This window comes from Dendronephthya gigantea, unplaced genomic scaffold, assembly GCF_004324835.1.
Source record: "Dendronephthya gigantea isolate DGI-Jeju-01 unplaced genomic scaffold, DenGig_1.0 000168F, whole genome shotgun sequence".
Taxonomy (NCBI): domain Eukaryota; kingdom Metazoa; phylum Cnidaria; class Anthozoa; order Malacalcyonacea; family Nephtheidae; genus Dendronephthya; species Dendronephthya gigantea.
In genome coordinates this window covers 350,410-370,186 of record NW_021163178.1, presented here as the reverse complement: position 1 = coordinate 370,186, position 19,777 = coordinate 350,410, and the positions used below count along the sequence as shown (strand labels likewise).

The following is a 19,777-nucleotide window of genomic DNA, read 5'->3' as shown; positions in this document are numbered from 1 at the left end:
GTATATTCCGTATCTGGACCAGTATCTCGACTGTCTCACGCATGCAGTTCAGTGATATAATCAACCAATTAATTATTGACCTTGCTTGTTCAAGTCTGTAGATGAAATATCAGACCAATTTTTTTTTTGCCTGCACTTAAAAATTTATTTTGGAATTACAGTATTTATATTGTTTTAACCATTTAAAAATTGCTCATTTCTGAAGGTAACATTTATCAGGCTATACAGTGCGAACCACAATATTAGTTTTATAATAGATTTAAGTAATACTGATTCATTTAAATAAGCCGCATAATTCACATGAATCTGTGATCATTCGCGGAAAATTGTGGAAACATGTTTACATTTTATGTTAATCACGTGATTAAAAAATCCAGGTCATGTATACAAGAGGTGCATGATCCACGCTAGTAGTTTAAAAGTCTGTGATCACGATGGGACGAGGTGAAGACCTAATAGAAGGCGAGAAAAGCGTTATTATCAAAGAAATAGCTAAGGGTAAAACACCGAAAGCTATAGCTGAAAAAATAAGTCGCCATGTTGTGACATTAAAAAGGTTTTTGCAAAATCCTTCTAAGAGGAGATCTCCAAGGAGGTCTCCAAAAAGAAGGTGGTGGCGTAAAGATTTGGGATTCGTGCTCCTGATGGAGTAAAACTGACCGTATTGCCAGTCACGTATTGCCAGTTTTTGAAGAATGTCCTTGAACCATGGCTGGATGACCTTCCATTGTCACAACTAAAGAAGATCATCTTCATGTATGACAACTGTTCCCGATTAATGAACAGTCAGTGCAAATGTTTTATAACAAGATAAATCACAACTTTATTTCGACAAAGCTCAAAAATATAGCCTAAAATTCAATCTAAGATTCCGAACCACGCTGAAGCGTCCGAACAACGTTTTTCTACGCCCGCGTCCCCGCTTAAGCGGTCACAACTACTAATACTTCATAAAATATTAATATCGTTCGTTAACAACAACGCTGCGTTCCATGCGACAAAACTACAACAGCGTTTTTGAAATGTATTGGATTCGTGAATGATAACCTAATGATTTGCCTCCAAACTCCCTGATTTAAAAAATCGCATTGTGGTCGATCATTAACCGCCAGGTTTATGCCGATGAGAAGCAGTATTCCTCCAAAAATGCCATGTGCATGGCAATAGAAAAATCCGCAACTTCCATCCCTAAGTTTACCATTAAGAAACGTCACATATTCATTGGTCCACCGACTTTTTTATGTGATCAGACTTCACGGGGATCATGTCAGCAAATAACTCAATTCAATGAATGGAATCACTTGGTGTTCCATTTCTATCAGTTTGTGAATTTCTAAAATTTTGTGTCAGTGTATCAACAATGAAAACCGACAATTTCAATAAAATATTAGGTAATAAACGATTTTCTGATGGGATTAACGCCGCTTTTCCGACATGAAACTAATATCGCGATGTGCATACTGTAGTCCCCCGCTAACTCGAACTTGCTTAACTCGAATTCCTCGCTAACTCGAACTAAATCCAATTCCTCTTGAATTTGACAGTGTTTTTTATAGTAATTTACTCTGCTTAACTCAAACTCGCTTAGCTCGAACTCCTCACTAATTCGAACAAATTTTGTTTCCCCTTGGTCAAATATATCCGGTTAACTCGAACTTTGGTTTCGAATCATAGATCTCCTAGGTCAGCGAACTTTAAAATGTGAGAAGATAGAATTTTGACAACTGGAAACTGTCAAAATAACAACAAGTTAATAGGTGTATATATAATTGTATATAAATGCTTATAAATTTAAAAGATTTTGTGTGGTGCTACGTTCATTATTGATCTAACTTTTTTAGTTCCTATGTATTCTTTCGATTTTTTAAATTTTTTGAAAAATGTCGTCCACTCTCGCTGACCATTCATATTGGGAGGCCTGGTATCCCTTGAAGAATGATTCGATTGGATTTTATACCTTATTGTATTACTTATAATAAACGTAATCTGACACCAACTCCGGTTAAGTCGAACCCCCGGTAACTCGAACAATTTTTCCTTCCCCTTCGGAGTTCGAGTTAGCGAGGGACTACTGTATTTTCTCAATAGGAATTTTTAAATTTTAATTAAATTTTTGGAAGGAATATTTGAGAAGTTATACAACCTTGAATAGTTTCACGCCAGGATTGCGTAAATTCAATACCATTGTATGAAAATTTCTATTTGAACTAATATCGTTGCTCGCACTGTAGAAACGTACCTTTTGGCTGTCGATTTTTGTCTACGACCAGAAGACTTTTTGCATTGTAGCTTTTTGGTAACCGAATATGACCTAAATTATTTTTGCTGGAGATGTTCATTATATTTATAACGATCGATTTTTCTGTTTTCCAGTAAATAACGCCTCCAATAACATCCTGTATATAACTACCAAACACTTGAGTAATTTGGTTCTTTCCACGACCATAGTAATCCATTTCAATCACGCTATCTTTTTCCGCCCAGTAAGTAATCGCGTACACTTTCTTGCTGTGATAATCTAGAGATACAGGGCCATCATGTGAGACAGGTAGATTAGAAATATTCTTTGATAATATATTTTCATTTTTAGTGGCCAAGACTTTTTTTCCAATTCCAAACATCTCAGTCCAAAAGAGGAATCTACAGAGAAACAAAATACACACTAGAGCGATCACGTGATGACAGTGGCTGCAAATACTGTGATTCAGGTAAGATACTAGAAATACATGCATGCAGCAACCCCTCGCTATTTCAAACCAAGTACACAATTTCCTGAGTTAACCTGACCTAAATTTTATATTATGAAATGACACAAAACTCAAATCAGTCTTAAAGTTTCCATCATTCAATACAAAAATAATCACAAAGCTAGTGTAAACATTGCCCGTTCAATTTTGCTGCATTATACCATGCCAGCAATTAAGTAACGGTTTAAAATCGAAGTTTCAAATGATTAAAACAGTACAAAATCTTCACAGACAAAGAAAAAACTTCAAATGTTATTTTATTCTGTAATTGCAGTCAACGCCGGCGGCTAAAAGTTTCAGTATACTTTATAAATATAGTGTGTATTTTTGATACCAAAATTCAAATTACACTTTCAAAAACACTTTTTGAAGTTAAAGCAAAGGTGTAATAGCCCTTCACAGGTTTATGCGTTTGCAGAAAAAGCTGAAAATTTAACAAATGAACGGCATACAAAGCCGAAAAGTATACAAATACGGCTCATTCTTATCGCGAAACAAATACGAAATAAACAAAGTAAACACGTACCCTTTGTCTTTGAAATCATTTATAAGTTTGCAGATTATGAATTATTCCTCTTACACAGCTTTGTCTTGACCGTATCCACGTTCATCTTTGCTAACTGTCATGCTTCATATATCTTGTTTCTTCTCGTTTTACTTTCTTTGCACAAAGTTTATGAAACGCTTTTACAAAAATGTTTACGAAATGACAGTTAATATAAATTGCTGACGTTCTCATTGAAATACAAACTTTCTGTCTTAGCCAATCAGAACGTTCGTTGATTACCAGATGTTACTCGCACATGCGCATAACTTACAAAACCACCAAACGTCGACCGTCCATGACAAAGAATTTGGACAACTTTGGATTCGGCTATGTTCTACCGGGTTCCGGGTGTAATTCCTAATCTCCGAGCGGAATTAGTACCCTCGCAGGCGCTCTGCGCCCGCTCGGGGAATTAAATTTCAAAATATCAGAAGGTCATTTAAAGGTTATGTTCTTTGAAGTTTTGCATGGGGTTATTAAATATAGTTGTTAATTGCTTGTGATTTACACCATGTAATTTATTAAATTTCTAATTACAAACGAACTACGTGCGCAAGCACAGAGACGTGCGAAAGCATGAGAGCTATGAAAAACATTCAATTGTGTAAGAAGAAGGACCGATGAAAGGGATGCAAACCGTGTTGATAGGTTCCTTATCAGTAGTAGGTTTAGGTGGGGTAAAATCTAGGTAAAGGACTCTCGCGAATCCTCAGAAATAACAATATTAAAGTTTCTCATAGCTCTCATCTAAAAATAGAGCAACTATAATATTCTCACAAAGATAAAACTCCAGCTAACCAGAAACCCGGCGTATACCGTATACCTTGTGCATGAATGCGGTTTGGTATATATCGGCGAAACCGAACGTAATTTGAAAGTCAGGCAAAAAGAAAACGACCACAAATTTAAGTGGGAAGAATCAACCCTTCTTGCTCCTGTGAACAATTACTTTCATCGTATAACTAGGGAATCTATTGAGATATTCAAACACAAAACAATTCTACAGGAAGGGAGACCTCTTGATAACATAATTATGTTCTTGTTTGTTCTAGTTCTTGCATGCTTAGTTTTTCTATTAGAGTAGAACCTTTATCTCTTCTTAATTTAACCGTTTATAATTGCGTGACTTTGTTGCGTGATGTGCTTACGCACATAGTTTGTTTGTAATTAAACTTTTCTCTGATGATGGCCTGAGCTCACATCACAAGTAATTAACAACTACATTTAAAGATTTTTTACGTCTTCAAAACATTTTCCTTTCGATGGAAAAACAGCCATCTTAGAGAAAGTGAAGAAGCCATTTATAATATTCCGCCAGAAGCTTAAGACCAGAAGGGGTTAGTCAAGCAAAGGTGGAGCATTATGGTTTTGTATGAATAATTCTAGGTGTGTGGCTTCATTGACACTTTGATTGTCGTAAAAAACCATCATTGAATATTAATAACAAAATTATTGCGAAAGTAGCAGAAAAGAGAGAATTGCAATAAAAGCGGCCCTTGCATTAGGTTACTTTAATATGCAATACTTACCCTGCGATGGGGTCAATTGCTAATCCGAAAGCAGTGAAGGATGGAATTAGCCTTCCTTTATCCTTGCCGTCCAATGTCGCCACAGTAATGCTACCTGGGTGGCTACAACTCCAGAAAATACGACGTCCTATCCAATCGATTGTTAATGCTAACACCAATGCATCTTTTACAACGACTTCTTCATTTGTGCCGTCGTAGTTCGCTCGATAAATCGCTTTCCTATATTCTGCAAAGTATATTTTCTTGTCCACCGTATCAATATCTAGCGAGTTAACATTTTGTTTACTAGAGATTATCACTGTGTCATCAAGTGTAGTCAAATCTACCGATAAGATTCCACGCAGGTTACCCAAGAACAAATATTGCTCTGGGTAAGGTCCTAGGAAATGAATAATTTTTAGAGATGGGTAAAGTTGGAATTTTGGAATTTATGTCCGGCCTAGAAAAAAAAAACTCCTCACCTTGAATCAGTATAACTTAAGACTGATTTCATTGGCTTAATACAACAGTGCAATTACACCTGGCAAAGGGTGAAATTAATGCTCAAATTGCAATCCTCCTAGCTAATGAAATTGTAGTATTTGCAATAGATTACGGCGGATGTTATAATTTGTGCAAAAATAATATCAGAAATCCGTTGTATTGTCGAAATGAGAACTGAACATCGTTTTCATTATAAAACTATGACTGTTTTTCGCTATTTCGAGCGCATGTTATTTATTGCGGTTTTTTTTTAGAAAATTTCATTAGAACGTGAACCTACAATCATGTGCAAAAATTATGAGACTTTACCTATTTTAAACATATTTTTTTCATTTTGACAACTATTTTGTAAAGTTTTTCGTTTTATTTTTCCCTTCACCCATTGACAATGTTGAGAGTGATATTTTCGGTCAATCAAATAACTTGGTATCATAGGAACGACATTGCTTTGGGGGGAGAGGGGTAGATACTAGGTGTAATCGCCGTGTCTCAATTTTTGCACATGATTGTAGTCGAATTTACCTAAAAAAGTCGTTGTACGTTAAAAAACATATAATTATTTAAGTACCATCATAGAAACACATGTCCACATGTATACGCATTCTGTTCTTGTGGTATTCCTTCGCCGTCTGACAAGTTTGAGATTTAACCTCTTTTCCAATTTTTGCGTTCAAACATCTGGTCTGCCATGCTTTGACGTCATCTTTAAGTTCAGTCAATTGTTTGTGACAAATGGGGATATCCTCGTTTCCATTGATCAGATTTCCACCAAAATATATCAAAATCATCATTTCGAATACGGCAATCATTTTCGAAATAAAAAATTCCTGGTGAACAATGATAAATTGTTGCAATTTGCATAATGACTTTGTGCTCGTAGTACCGATTTTGGGAACAAAATTTAATTTCGGGAACAAAATTTAATTTTGGGAATAAATTCAAATGTTATAAATTATTCCTTTTAAAGTTTTTTTTTAAAATCGACATTGAAAATTTTCAATCAGCTAGTTTCGTCGTCATTCAAATGAAGCAGATAATTTCCTAAGCTATAGCCAGACCTAATCTTATATTATCCCCGAGTCGGTGCGAGGGTACTAATTCCGTCCGGAGATTTTAAATTACGCTCGGGAATGCAAAGTTATGCGCATGCGTGAGTTCAAGACGAGTTACTGAAACTGGTAACTAGCAAACGTTTACAAACGTGCGATTGGCCAAATAAAAATTTAGGTCACGTCAGCATAATTGATATTTTGAATTGTAACATTTTTTTAAATAGCATTTTTCGTTTGTATAGTCTTAAAAATATACGAAAAAGTGAATCGTAAAATTGTAAAATTTGGTAAAGTATACATTTTTCAAGGTGAATATGTTTGAAAAGTAATTGAAATTTCGTTAAAAATTGTAGCACAATTATGATTATAGCCGAATTTGATACCTTTACTTTACGACTTTGATCATTCAGCAGAAACGAGTATTAAGAATTTCACTGTAAAATATATGTTTGTTGCCTCAGGCGAGGGGACTTTGCATGCATGTATAATTTCAGTATGGAAAAATGGCTTTCGAGCATTCTTATTGGCTCCCTCACCAGTAACTATATGAGGCATAGTCACTGGTCAGACGGCTCTCAGCAGAAATTAGTGCTTACCTGTTAACATAATATTGCTGAAAATTCTTCGGAATTTCTCTTCAATAGGCTATCTTTAAAACCTGGAACGGGGAATCAAGGAACGGGGAACGAGAAAATTTTAAAAGCCGGAATGAGAATCTCCGAAATGAGAAACATGTAAACAATTTGAATCCCTTTACACCCAGCAAATTAATGTGACAGTTCAACAACCCTAAGTTAAATGACAATTGAAATGTCATATATACAACAAAGTGAAATATTGTCAACCTGTTCGGAAAACAATTAGCTAGTGACAAACCAAGTGCTGCTTTTTTAACCAAAGGCTATGGTGTGTGCTGGATAAACAAGATATTAAATTAATATTGTTATAGGTAGGCCTTTGATTTCTTTCTTCTAAGGAAAGGTTATGGTAATAATTTCATTTGTTCAAAAGATGCATGCTGAAATCTAGCTAAACTTCCACTTTCTGGTCTAATTGTGGTGTGATTAAAATCAGATTGGGCTGTCTATGTGCGTCCGACTGGCTCTAGTGGAAAAAAATGTACCAAATCTGGCTACACTGGGAGCACCCCGGGTTACACCCAGGAGGAGACCTGTTACTACCATTAAGCATTGAAATGGTAAGGCAGGGAAAGGGCAAGGGTTTCAGTGTTTTTCAGTTTATTAGAGCTAGAACTGAGTGCTAGCTTTTCTAAACTATTTTCAATGTTAATAGTAATATTATTTTTTTTTTGATAAAACTTACTTTTAACATTTTTAATCACAGAAGATATAATGCACCTGACTACACAAAAGATAGTAAGTTCACTTTGTAACGTTTTTCACGGATGTGCATGGACATGTATTCATTTCATAATTCCATCGTATTGAATGACTTCTGCCATTTAATTGTCCATATTCCAATGCAGGTGTAAAACCAACACAGCAATATGATAATTGACTGTTTTTTATGCATAAAAGTTGATATCGAATGACACAACTTTCTTAATATATTGAACGGGATGTTATTTTATCAGTAAAATATCACACTTTGTTTATATGTTTCGCATTCCGGGTTTCATAGATTCCGAAGATTCTCATTCCGGGTTTTAAAGATTTCGGAGATTCTCATTCCGGGTTTTAACGATTCCAGAGATTCTCATTCCGGGTTTTAAAGATTTCGGAGATTCTCATTCCGGGTTTTAACGATTCCAGAGATTCTCATTCCGGGTTTTAAAGATTCCGGGGGTTCTCATTCCGGGTTTCTCATTTCTTTCTACCCATATACCCATAATTTATACTTTACATATTTCATGCAGCAGCGTGCTCTCAAAATTTCTGCCTTGGTCTGAGTGCAAGACTGTTTGGGGCCAAACCTGGAGTGGCGCAACTGTGCTGGCTTTTTGATCGGGTGTTGCAAACGCTTTACACCACTTGGTGAAATGATCGACAACAACTAAAATGTGTTTGTTCCTTCGAATGGTCCCTGGCAACGGTCCCATGTAATCCATATTGGCCCGCACCAATTGTCTTAAAAACAGCTTTAGTTATAGTGGTGCGGTTTTGTGGAACAGGCTACCTAGCAATATCAGACAAGTAGAATCGCCAAATGAATTTCAAAGATTATTGAAACGTCATATTCGATAAAAACGGCATTCATGGAAAACAGGTTCATTTGTATTTGTAATAAAAATTTCCCCGCCTCTTATCTGGTTCAGATATATTTCTTTTCAAAGAATAAAATTAATGCTTCTTTATACATTAAGCAATATTATGTGATGTGGATACACAGATCATGCAGGTGTATATCTGTGTTTACTTTATGCCGCGTGCGGTAACTTGTCATCAGGCCTATGCTGTACTTAAACATGCTTCTAAGCTTACTTGTGCACTTGGCATGATGTCGTTGTTGGGAATATAAACGTAGTAAGTTATTGACTTACTCACGAATTTACACTGTACAAAACAGCACTTTCTGAATTTCAATATAAGAAATTATTTATCTCCTGTTTGCCTTTGAAATAAATCAATATTTCAAATTTTCGTGTTCACTTTACGCGTTAGGCCTACAATGTACTTATAGACCTGCTCGTAGCCTACTTAGGGAATATACGTAGTAAGTTATTGACGGTTGTCACATGAAACAAATAATGCTACTGCGCATTGAGTGTGGTAAATGATTCTTTCATTATAAAAACGAACGATTTATCGTGTTTAGAAATGATGGAATCATCGGAATGACACTGCATGAGAACCAATTTAGCGTTTTATCATGCACATTAGTGATATAAAATTACTTAATGGTTTCCGTGTTTCGATGGCCTGATCCAAACACGCGGGAATGTTGCGAGAGTTTAGAAAAGCGCGCGAAACACAAGCCGAAAATTGTTTTATAATATAACAATGACAAGGCCTGAATTTAAATTTAAATTCTTTAAAACTTTTAAATTTCCGTGCTTGGATGGCCTAAATATACATGTTATTTTATAATTTCATATAGTTCACACAGCAAATGTATTCAGGCATGTCTTGTAAACAGTACATCAAAGAGCATCGCAATTGGTAACGCTATAATGGCGCTAACTTGGCCGACGAGTTGTCCATTTTACATCAGTAGCGTAGCAAGCCTGTCAATTTGTCCCGTTATGCTAATATTTTAGTGTTCACTGACTGTGAAAACAATAGATTTCTAAAGACATGAATAATTATAATAACTAGAAATTTACATAGCGGAAAAAATCGTCAGGCTAGCTACGCCACTGCTTTACATTATTATACATGCAACCTGAAATATTGTAGAGTGCAATTTTTTAACTTACATATATTTCAAAAATTTACATAATCGCTTTCCTCTATTATACGCATAAAACGCACTTTTTTGCTTGAAATGATAAATATACACTCTTGGCGATTATTTCATTCAAAATTGCATGAATCATGGCCCAGCTATGCCCAATGATTGTAAGCGGAATTCGCCAAATTTTAAAACGATTAAATTTAAATGTTATACATTGTTTTCATTATTGTTGACAACTATTTTGTTCCAAACAAGCTAAAAATCTTATATTAAAAAACACAAAATTTCTTAACCTTTTAGTTTTAGCTGGCTCGTATATCTCTTGAAAGTGCATGTAAATTATTGTGCACTCATATTTTTTGGCTTTACTGAATTTTATTAAACCTTTTCAAACTTTCCATTATTTTCTATACTAATAAACTAATAGCCTTGGACTAAAAATGAAGAAATTCTCCTACCTTTTCTCCTATATCCTTTAAAAGTATATTATTATGTACGGTAGATATCTACACATGATCTAGCTATTTATGTGTTAAGCTCGTGCAACTTATGTGTGCAATTATTCAAGATTAAGCCAATATACTACTTCATTTAAACCTGCTCTTAAAGCCTAATGCATACTGCAGCACTTTGCACGATGTCGTATTTAGCATTGTAAAGAAAGAGGTGGTAATGATGCCACCACATGAAATATATTCGCGCTAATTCTGCTAATTGGGGGTAAATACTTCTACTAGACATACATGCATGCAAAATCCCCTAGCTTGAAGCAATTAACACGTAAAATTTTGCGATTTTTTTGTGAAATACTCATTTTTGCTGAATGATCGACGTCGTATATGTAAAATCCTATATAAAGTACAATCATAATTTCGACTCTCGAGCTATCAAATTCAACTATAATTAAAATTGTGCTGCGAATAGTTTTAAATACTACAATTTTTAGCGAAAATAAATCCACATGCCGGGCAATACTTGCATGCTTTAAAATACAGAATCTACCCATGTACCTGTTCAAAAACACACTAAAAAGCCTAAAAATTGTAGATTTTTACCATTTATTTGAATCTATCCAATGCCAAGTGAAAAATATTAATTTATTTCAAAAGAGTTTTAAAATTCAAAATATTAGTTATGTACAAAATACGTATTATCAGAATTGTAACTTGAGATTATTTCCGTGTTGTGAAATTTTTCCAAAATGCAAACGGCAAAAATAAGTATATATATATTTTCCCTACCTGTTATCTGGCTCGGATATATCTCTTTTAAAAGTATAAAATTAATACTGCATTATGTGAGGTGAATATACACATCAGGTGCTTCTGTGTTCACTTTATGCGTGCAGTTTCTTGTCATTAAGCCAATACTGAACTTATAAGCATGCTCTTAGCTTACTTGTGCACTTGGCATGATGTCGTTGTAGGAAATTCGTTTTACGTAGCTAATTGACAGTTGCTACCTTGCACGAAATATTGCTACTGGTGTGTGTTATAGAAAACATTAATCACAAACACGAACGATTTATTGTGTTAAAAATGATTGAATTCGAACCATATAAATTACACAGTGAACCTATATTGCCATTTTTCCACATTAGTAATTTCATATGTTTCAAATAGCAAATGTATTAAAACATGTCTAGGAAACAGTATATACATCCAAGAGCATAGCAATTCGGAAGGTAAATTTTTACATTCAAGAATAAAACGAGGCGCTAATTTAGTCGAAGAATTGTCAACTTTGTATACAGTGTGCAATTTTGTAGAGTACAGTATTGTAAGTTAATTTTAAATAACAAAAACTACATAATTGCTTTCTTCTATTATATGCAGATGACGCAATTTTTTGTTTGAGAGGAAATAAATAATATTGAGTCTTCTGGCGATATATTCATTAAAAATTGCATGAATCATAGCTCCCCATGTTATAACGGGAATTCGCCAAGTTTTAAAATGTAGAATGTTATAAAATATTTTGTTTCTTTTTGCCCACCTTTTGTTCCAAAGATGCTTAAAATTTTACATTAAAAAACCGAAATTTCCCTTACTTCTCAGCTGACTCGGATATCTCTTGAAAGTGTAAAATTATTGCTTTTTTACGTTAAGCAATATTATGTGTGGCAGATATATACACAAGACTTATTTATTTATTGCACTCTACGCGTTAGGAACTTGTCGTTATAGGCCTGTATTTTACTTAATTAAACATGCTCGTAGCTTACTTATGCACTTGGCATGATGTCGCGTAGTAGGAAATATCGTATGGCGTGCGCTATGTGTGCTACAAAGATCATTCATGACAACACGTAAAAAATCTGCCCATGCGAATTGTTTTAGAAGATAAAATGTGATTTTTCGTCATGACATTGGCATGATGTCGTAGCGGTAAATATGCACGGGCGTTAACATGCACCAAATATTGCTACATGTGCACGTGTGCTACAGAAGTGATTCATCGCAAACACGACCGATCTGTCCATTCGAATTTTTAAAAAATATATAAAATGTGATTTTTAGTGAGGAGAATTTTTTGGCTTTACTGAATTTTAATAAACTTGTTAAAATTTTCAACTGTTTTTTAACCCGAAAACCTAATAACCTTGGATTAAAAATGCAGAAATTCTCCTACCTTTTCTTCTATATTTTCTTTGAAAGTAGAATATTATATACGGTAGATATCTACACATGATCTAGCTACTTTTGTATTACGTTCATGCAATTTATGCGTGCAATTACTTGTGATTAAGCCAATATACTACTTTATATAAACCTGCACTTAAAGCCTAATGCATACTGCAGCACTTTGCACGATGTCGTATTTAGCACTGTGGAGAAAGTAGTAGTAATGATATCACCACATGAAATATTCGCGCTAATTCTGCTAATTGGGGGTAAATACTTCTACTAGACACATGCAGGCAAAATTCCCTAGCTTGAAGCAATTAACACATATTTCAAAATGTAAAATTTTTGTGAATTTTTTTGTGAAATACTCATTTCTGCTGAATGATCAACGTCGTATAAGTAAAATCCTATATCAAGTACAACTCTCGAGCTATGAAATTCAACTATAATTAAAATTGTGCAGCGAATAGACTTAAACACTACAATTTTAGCAAAAATAAATCCACATATCATTGCAATACGTGCATATTTTAAAATACAAAATCTACCCGTGTACCTGTTCAAAAACAATCTAAAAAGCTTAAAAATTGTAGATTTTTACCGGCATTAGTTTGAATAAAAGTTTTTCTATCCGAAGGCATCTTTAACATCTTAATCTATTTCACAAGTCAATTTTTCCTATATTTTCAAAATCATCCAAATGAAAAATATTAATTCGAAAAAGTTAAAAACTTCAAAATATTAGTTATGTACAAAATACGTATTATCAGAATTGTAATTTGAGATTATTTCCGTGTCCTCAAATTTCTCTAAAATGTAAACGGCGAAAATAAAAACATATATTTTCCCTACCTCTTATTATGCTCGGATATATCTCTTTTAAAAGTATAAATTAATACAGCATTATGTGAGGTGGATATACACATCAGGTGCTTCTGTGTTCACTTTATGCATGCAGTTTTTTGTCGTTAAGCCAATACTGTACTCTTAAGCATGCTCTTAGCTTACTTGTGCATCTGGCATGATGTCGTTGTAAGAAATTCGTTTTACATAATTGACAATTCTTACCTTGCACGAAATAATGCCACTGGTGTGTGGTAGAGAAATCATTAATTACAAACACGAACGATTTATCGTGTTTAGAAATGATTGCACCACATAAATGACACAGAAAACCATATTTCGCCATTTTTCCACATTAATAATTTCATATGTTTCAAATAGCAAATGTATTCAAACATGTCTAAATGTTTGAATGCATTTGCTATTTGAAACATATGAAATATGGTCGGGCGATGCACCATATGTGTGGAACGTAAATTTTTGCATTCAAGAATAAAATTAGGCGCTAATTAAGTCGACAAATTGTCAACTTTGTATACAGTGTGCAATATTGTAGAGTAACAAAAACTACATAATTGCTTTTTTCTATTATATGCAGAGAACGCAATTTTTTGCTTGAGAGGAAATAAATAATATTCAGTCTTCTGGCAATATATTCATTAAAAATTACATGAGTCATGACTCAGCTATTCTCAGTGATTGTTATAAGGAGAATTCACCAATCTTTAAAACGTAGAATGTTATAAATTATTTTGTGTCTTGTTGCCCACCTTTTGTTCCAAAGATCCTTAAAATCTTACATTAAAAAAGCGAAATTTCCCCAACCTTTCTGCTGGCTCGGATATCTTTTGAAAGTGTAAAATTATTGCTTTTTTACGTTAAGCAATATTATGTGTGGCAGATATATACACCAGACTTATTTATTTAATGCACTCTACGCGTCAGGAACTTGTCGTTATAGGCCTGTACTTTACTTAAACATGCTGTTAGCTTACTTATGCACTTGGCATGATGTCGCGTAATAGGAAATATGGTCGGGCGAAGCGCCATGTGTGCTACAGAAATCATTCATTACAAACACGTAAAAAATCTGTCCATACGAATTGTTTTACAAAATAAAATATGATTTTACGTGATGAATGTTTTTTCGGCTTGACAGATTTTTTTATTCTTGTTTAAATTTCCCACTGTTTTGTAACCTAATAATCTAATAAACTTGCAGAAATTTTCCTGACTTTTCTTGGACATCCCTTGAAAGTCATCCCTTAACATTATGTGCGATAGATATATATATACACAAGATCTAGCTATTTATGTGTTCGTGCAAAATAATCATGCGTGCAATTAGTTGTGATTAAGTCAATAGACTACTTTACTTAATCCAGCTCTTAATTCTTAATACCTTCTACGTAGGAAGTATTGCAGTGATGATCCACCTGATTAAATATTCGCAATTAATTCTGCTATTGTCAATAGGCCGGCATAGAATTGCCTGTAGTAGCCTTGCACCATTGACGACATGATCCCCGAGCGAGCGCGGAGCCCCTGCGTCGGTACTAATTCCGCTCGGAGATTAGGAATTAAACCCGGAACCCGGGAGAACATAGCTGAATCCAAAGTTGTGCAAATTCTATGTCATGGACGGTCGATGTTGGGTTGTTTTGTAAGTTATGCGCATGCGCGAGTAACGACTGTTAATCAACAAACGTTCCGATTAGCGAAGAAAGAAAGTTTGTATTTCAAGAGAACGTCAGTAATTTAACTGTCATTTCGTAAACCTTTTTGTAAAAGCGTTTCATAAACCTTGTGCAAAATAAAACGAGAAGAAACAAGATACATGAAGCATGACAGATAGCAAAAATGAACATGGATACAGTCAAGGCAAAGCCGTGTAAGAGAAATAAACCATAATCTGCAAGCTTATAAGTGTTTTCCAAAGGTACGTGTTTACTTTGTTTATTTCGTATTTGTTTCACGATATAAAGGATGAGCTGTATTTGTATAATTTTCAGCTTTGTATGCCGTTTATTTGTTTAAATTTCAGCTTTGTATATTTTTTAGCTTTTTCGCGAACGGAAAACCTATGAAAGGCTATTACCCCTTTGCTCGAAGGTCAAAAAGTGTTTTTGAAAGTGTAATTTGAATTTTTATATCAAAAATATAAAATTTTTTATAGCCGTCGACTGCATACAGAATATTAAAAATAATATTTGAGGTTTATTCTTTGTATCTGAAGATTTGCACTATTTTAATCGTTTGGAACTTCGATTTTAAACCATTACTTATAATTGCTGCTATGGTATAATGCAGCAAAAATGCAAAATTGAACGGGCAATGTTTACACTAGCTTTATGATTGTTTTTGAATGATGGAAACATTAGCTATAATATACTCGGTAAAATGTAATTATTTGAGTTTTGCGTCATTTCATAATATAAGTTTAGGTCAGGTTAGCTCAGAAAATTGTGTTCTTGGTTTGAAAGGGAGAGGGGTTGCTGCATGCATGTATTTTCTATTCTTAAATTGGATTCCGTAATTGAACTATAACTAACCCATTCAAACGTGCATCTCAAAAATAGTGGCCCACTCCTATATCTGTTGCCCGCTTTTTACTTTATGACCGATCCCTTACATGGCTCCTTTCTCTCTTTTCAGTATTACATAGTGTTAGGGATGCAAATTAGCTGAACTGCTGTAAAGTGTTCAAACTACACGGTCGTTTGCACAATCGTCTTATCCTGAAGACAATCTTCATTTCTTTGCTAGTATGCTGCTGGTTGAACGTTTAATGATATCCAGTGATCAGTTTGAAGTCGACGTATGTGTCAAATGTGGTTTAATAGGATATTCCGGCTGGTGCCATTTCTGTCAGTCCTCGCATGATATTTCCTCAATCAAGATTCCCTACGCGACAAAACTATTATTCCAAGAACTGATAAGTATGAATATTATTCCGCGATTAACGTTGAGACCAAGTGTTGAATGAATAATTGTGTGCCAAAATTGTCTGACGGTCGTTTGTGGTTAAGAGTGAGTGTTGGGAATCAGAACTGAATTGACATACTGATACTCTGACTACTGGTCCATCCAGGCTAAACAAAATATTTCCTCATATATATGTGATTAAATCCTCCAGGCTTGCCCACGTGATAAACCACGCTGGAAATAACTCAATCTCTTCCAAACTAAATTTCTTTCAATATTTATTGTTCAGAGATTTCGTTGTTCAAATTTATTAAAATAATTACCTTCTGCATATAAAAAGTTTAACTTTTTCACTCATCAGTGATGCCAAATGCTGCCATAATTTTATTAAATATTGACACAAAAAGAAGTTTTGTTTTCTTTTCGATTCTAACTTTGCATGCAGTCGCTCGCTGTTAAAATCTTTCAGGCGTTTACTAATCCAATTCGTTGTTGGTTCTCATTGCTTTAAACGTTGTTTTTTTCCATTTTTGATATGAAAATCGCACGCGAATCTGATGGGGAAAACTAGAGCAGGAAAAATCGCGGGCTCAGGGGACAAGATTTTATTGATTTACGTTAGCCAATCACGATCGTGGTCTGGAAACCTCGTTTTATGTCACTGTAGAAAAATAAAAGTTTTTTTACCGGCATCTGTTGAAGAAAATATTTATATTTCTAGATTATTGCTTGTGAGAGTAAATCCATCTCATTTAAATCTGCGTCACGTTTAGCCGTGGCATTTTGATCTCTGTGTGATCTTCAGAAATCAAGAATCAGGATGTATTGCTCGTGAAAATGCAACATGGCGATTCGTTTGTCAGATTAGCCTGCGCATCAGCCTTTCTTTGGGGTTGCAACCCGCAGGCTAGCAAGCGCGCGGCTCCACAAGAAATGATAATAATATCCACGGCAAAATTATGAGCTGACGTCATTCTAACGCAGTTAACAATGTTGTGACGTAATTATCGAAAGGGTCTATTTACATAAAAAGTAAATCCAGCAAAAGAATTCGTCTGATCGAAAAATTCCGCCTGTGGGTAAAACCGCTTTGCATGATTGGCTAAATGAGGTTTTCAATGTGTCTTTGCTGAAGTGTTAGCCTTGACATGCAATAGCCTCAAACATTAAATTGTGGTGGCTGAGATTTTGCTTTGACAAGTCTATGTCTTGGTATTACCTAAGCAAATCGCGATACATCACAAACAATCTTAATATGCAGTACACAAAACAAAGTCACAGCGTGAATGTGCTCCCTTATATTTTTGTAGTTCGCAAACAAGTATTCAGGAAAGTAGCTAGAAGCTTAATTTAGAGGGGTGTATATTTATCATTTAATAATATATATAGCTACCGTGTATTCTAGTCTTCCGAAGACAATTAATAGAGTGTAGTGTAAACTGCGCTAGAGGAAAAAATTACCAAATATGACCTCGATTAACAATCATGAGGAAAATCGCGTATTTCCGCCTCGGCTCTGTAGATTCTGTAAAAACCAATTGAAATTCAACACTCTTTTCACGGCTCTTCCATACTTAATTGTTCTAAGCAAAAGGCGGCCTCGACATGGAAATATGCGATTTTCACCAAGATATTTCAACGAGCCCGTAACAGATCACATACTAAAAACATATTCAACAGCGAAATCCCTGATCTATCTTGCTATCACAAAATTTTGTGATAATTATCACAAATGTGAACTATCAAAAATGTTCTTGGCAGTGATGGTATTTACGTGTAGATCCAGTGGGGAAAAGTGTTGTTATTAAATTAACCAGCACAGCAGCAGGAGGGTTGTGTGTCCAAGAGCCCTTTATGGTTAGTTCAAAGTGTTATTGCTAAAGTCTAGTGCCTACCCAGCATACAATGTGTCCTGAAAATGTCGAGGTCCAATACAGATTTATATATAACTAATCTCAAGGTGCTCCACTTTTTTTTCTTCATAATTTGACAAAAATGCACAGGTTGTTCATAGATATTACACACTAATGAAGCTGCAATCTATTGCAGGATTATGCTATATGATATTATCATACATTATTTAAGAATTAAAAAACGAGTCGCGTGCCTTTATGGTGTAATAATGCACGATGAGCGAATGTTGGGAGAATACGAGAGAAGCTTGTAAAACACGAGGCGTAGCCGAGTGTTTTACAAGCTTCTCGAGTATTCTCCCAACATTTCCCCGAGTGCATTATTACACCATAAAGGCACGCGACGAGCTTTTTTAATTCTTTTATAATATAAGAAGAAATTATAGGGCAACAACAAAATTTATTTATTTGATTAATAATGAAATTCTCCTTACATGTTATTTAAGATGTTGCTTAGCAACAAAAACTTCAAAAGCCAGAAGCGTGCATTATGGCCTCACAATGCACGCGCGGTAGCCAATCAAATTGCTCGTTATATCATACTTATATTATAAAATAAATTAAATAACTTGTGGGATGTGATACCATACCGCAAGTCATTATTTAATATCTAGTGTCAAATCATTGATCAATTTGGCACTCTAGTTAACAGTTTCATATTTCACTTCTTAAACCAGTCTGACGATTTAGTCCTGCGATGCCTAATTTTCATTTATTATCGTTATTTTAATAGACCACTGTTTTCACAGTTGCTCAACATCAAAATTTTTGCATTGCATCACAGAAAGACTAATTTGCCACCCTGGCCAAGCCGAGTAAATTATCGTGATCTCAGTAGCACTCCACACCGATATCACGATCATGTTGGCAGGTTAAAGTAGGCATATTCCATCCACCATGGCCGCAATCCCAGATGTATAATTCATTATTACTGCAGGAGACTTCAGAAAGCAATACAGGACCACTTCCTTGGCCAAAGTACCTCATATTTCGTAGTCCAGCGAAACCCAATTGACGACAGGTGACATCACCAACATAAAACGATACTATTTCTCTAGATTGTACTTCACAGATTGTGCCCCAGCCAAATGTTGGATGATATATTTCCACTCTTCCGCTCATGTTAGTACTTGAACCATTTAATCGGATTTGCAGTTCAGAGTTGGCTATAATATAGACAGTTATACACATGTATATGAAGCTGTAGTACCTGCACCGCGCAATTGTTATTCAGTGTTAATGTTTTCTTCTTTGTCAGCTGATCAGATGACCTTTAAAAATGGTTGGCTCACTTTAACTTGCATTTTCTGTGCAAATACTTGGCCGATTTTAATAAAAATTAAACCATTTAAAAGAGGACATTGTCCTTAGTAGATAGATGTTTTTTTAGTTCTATATGTTTCAAATTCGCTATGATATTTACTTTAGAATGCATGCGATTTAGCTATTATTCGATATTATACCTCAAAGCGGCCTAATCCTTAGAATATTGCCCAAAACGCAAACAAAAACTGGTTACCGTGATTTAGTTCACATCTCTAGGATCATTTTGATATATTTAGCTTCAAAATCGTGCCTTTAGACGATTTTTGCCGATTTTTTACATAAACATTCATAATCTGCATCATGGTATGTATTATCGCATCGCTCACGGCAAGCATTTCACAATAATAAAAAGATTCACCGAAAATTTCGGGCAAAAAAAGCCGAAAAACTGACCTCTTGGTCCAATTTTACGCCAGGAATCTATTTTTGGG

General features: G+C 34.7%; 1 protein-coding gene across 1 annotated transcript in view; it reads left to right on the top strand.

Annotated features, from left to right (window-relative positions):
* Positions 1-16,237, top strand: part of LOC114537895 (DNA-directed RNA polymerase III subunit RPC2-like) — a 74,076-nt gene extending 57,839 nt beyond the window's left edge. Inside the window, exon 9 of the mRNA XM_028559008.1 lies at positions 15,949-16,237. Within this exon, the coding sequence (XP_028414809.1) occupies positions 15,949-16,168 (220 nt within the window). The 3' untranslated portion in view covers positions 16,169-16,237. The remainder of the gene's footprint in view (positions 1-15,948) is intronic.
* The last annotated feature ends 3,540 nt before the right edge of the window (positions 16,238-19,777 follow it).